Source organism: Corvus brachyrhynchos, unplaced genomic scaffold, assembly GCF_000691975.1.
Source record: "Corvus brachyrhynchos isolate BGI_N302 unplaced genomic scaffold, ASM69197v1 scaffold191, whole genome shotgun sequence".
NCBI classification, from domain to species: domain Eukaryota; kingdom Metazoa; phylum Chordata; class Aves; order Passeriformes; family Corvidae; genus Corvus; species Corvus brachyrhynchos.
The window spans coordinates 1,141,669-1,143,827 of NW_008236487.1; the positions used below are offsets into that span (position 1 = coordinate 1,141,669).

Here is a 2,159-nt window from a genome sequence, read left to right on the forward strand (position 1 = left end):
GCTGTTGCCCAGCTCTCAGTGAGCCTGAGCCATGCGTCAGGCAGAGGATGCACAGGTGGCACCAGCCTGCATGGAGGCGACAGGAATGAGCCAGAGTCTGCTGCCCTGGCAGGGTCACCTTAGCAATTCATCAGGTTAACCTTGAGCATGAGGCTAATGTAGCTACCATGGCAGGCTATTCAAGCACAAACTTCTCTCTGGCACTTAGGTGAATCAGGTTTTATTTCTGCACCGTGAGGTTCAAAATGAATTAATGTTGCGCCTTCAACGTGCTGCACCTCCTGGAATATCCCCCGTTTCTCCTCCAAAACAGAACTGATGCCTCAAAGGCAAAACACTCATTGGGGAGGGCAAAGGACAGCACTGAGCTCAGCCCCGTGTGCTGCACCCAGGGAAGTGAATCTCATCTGCTCTGCTCTGCTTTCCCACTCCAGGATCTGGCAGGCAGGCTACAAGGTCATTCCTTCTCCCTTTGGGGCTGTGTGCCAGGCTGGCTGTTGGATGTGAAGGCACACTGGAGAAGACAACGATGCTGCCTACAAGTGCTGGCCACCGGTGGAGGAGCAGGTTCCTCATGAGCTGGCAGGAGGCTTGTCGTAAGTAATGCCTGCTCAGGTACCAAGTACAGTATTCCTGTTTGTCAAGGGAGTGGGAAGAAAATAGGTCACATCAGGGTTAAGAACAGGGGAGAGGGACAGCTAAGAATGGAGATGTTTGAACTAATTCCTGATTCCTTTAGAGGCCAGGCTAGCTGGGAGGGAGAGTGATATTCTAAAGCTGAAGATGGGCTTAAAGTGGGACAGTGAGTGATGATTGCTTCTGAATTCCAGTGGGCCTGGCAGGTGAGAAACAGCATGACAGACACCATTGCACAAACATCCACCCCAAACAGTTCTCAAATCAGTATCCTGTAAGCTGCAGACTCCTCTCTGTGGCTGGGGTTTATACACAGGCTGCTGAGCAAGGCTCCCAGCTCTTCACAGCAAAAGTCATGACAGATCTTAGAAGGACATGCAGGATGTGAAGGCAGAATTCTCCTACTGGGCACTGCCACATGTAGTGAAAATCAAAGAGTAAATAAAGAAGCTCTCTTTCAAATTAAATTGTAAATGTTCAGCCTGTGCATATTCCCAGTGGACTGGGGCAGCTGCTACAGTACCCCTGAGTGCAGAGCAGGCACTGCTGGGGTGATGTGGGGCTTCTGGGAGTGTATCTGCATCTCAGAGAAGCATCTGGGGACCACAGCAGAGTAAAGGGGACACTTGGAGCATGTCCCTCACTACTGCATGCCCAGGCACCAAGTAGGTCTGTGGTTTCCCTTGTTCCAGTCCTCCTGATCCCATTTGGAGCTGCAGCTGTAAGAAGCTGGGGGAATTATTTCCTTCCCCAGAAAGCAGGCATCTTTGTAATCCATCCTCACAGACTAGACTGTATAAATAATTTGTAATGAAAGCTACTGAGTCTTGACTTAATCTGATATACCTGGATCAGCTTTCTGCCACCTACTAGAGTCACCAAACACCCCACAAAGTAACTTCATCTTCCCCAAACACAAAACCACTTATTACTCATCCTTCTGTAGGGCTGGAAGTTGGCTTCAAGTTCTGTCTATTGCTTCCCTGGCTCCCTTTCCTGTAGAGCTGCATCCTAACCAACGCAATGAATTCCCTGGCCTCAGCTCACATCCTCGTGGATGCACTTCTTGCAGGGAAATGAAAACAAAATCAGACTTTCTCTTCTCTGTGTGATTTTAGTAAAATATTTCCAAAAGCATACAGCAATATATGGGTAACAACAAGACATTTTTGGCATATCCTACATGGCTGCAGAAGCTTGGCATAAATCCATTTCCTGAACATAACCACAGCCAGCTGCCTGAGACTTTGTTCCTGCCAGCCACTGCCAGCATACACACTGGTGGAACCCCACAGCCACCCAGTCGGCGCCGGAGGCGGCCAGGCATTCTGAGAGATAAGCCCTGAACAGAATGCCACCTGTATAGCATTACACACGGGCTGCTCTTGCCTTTCTTGGTGTACAAAGCAGCTAAGTGTTATCTCATCATCACAGCTGCCAATCTATTATTAATACTGGGCTTTTGTTAAGCATCCAGGAAAAGACGGGGTCACTTGAGTGACTCATGGCTCTTGCCCTTCCCC

General features: G+C 49.3%; 2 protein-coding genes across 6 annotated transcripts in view; one reads left to right on the forward strand and one right to left on the reverse strand.

Moving 5' to 3' along the window:
* Positions 1 to 2,159, reverse strand: part of CACNA2D4 (calcium voltage-gated channel auxiliary subunit alpha2delta 4) — a gene marked incomplete at both ends in the record, with an annotated part of 126,706 nt that overhangs the window by 43,944 nt on the left and 80,603 nt on the right. The gene's annotated exons all lie outside the window — the stretch shown is intronic.
* Positions 1 to 2,159, forward strand: part of LRTM2 (leucine rich repeats and transmembrane domains 2) — a 27,508-nt gene that overhangs the window by 16,763 nt on the left and 8,586 nt on the right. The window contains exon 1 of one of the 5 annotated variants that reach the window (XM_008643989.2): positions 24 to 596. The exons of the other annotated variants lie outside the window; for them this stretch is intronic. Within the exon in view, the coding sequence (XP_008642211.1) occupies positions 530 to 596 (67 nt within the window). The 5' untranslated portion in view covers positions 24 to 529. Of the gene's footprint in view, positions 1 to 23; positions 597 to 2,159 lie in introns of those variants that run through there. 5 annotated transcript variants of the gene reach the window in all.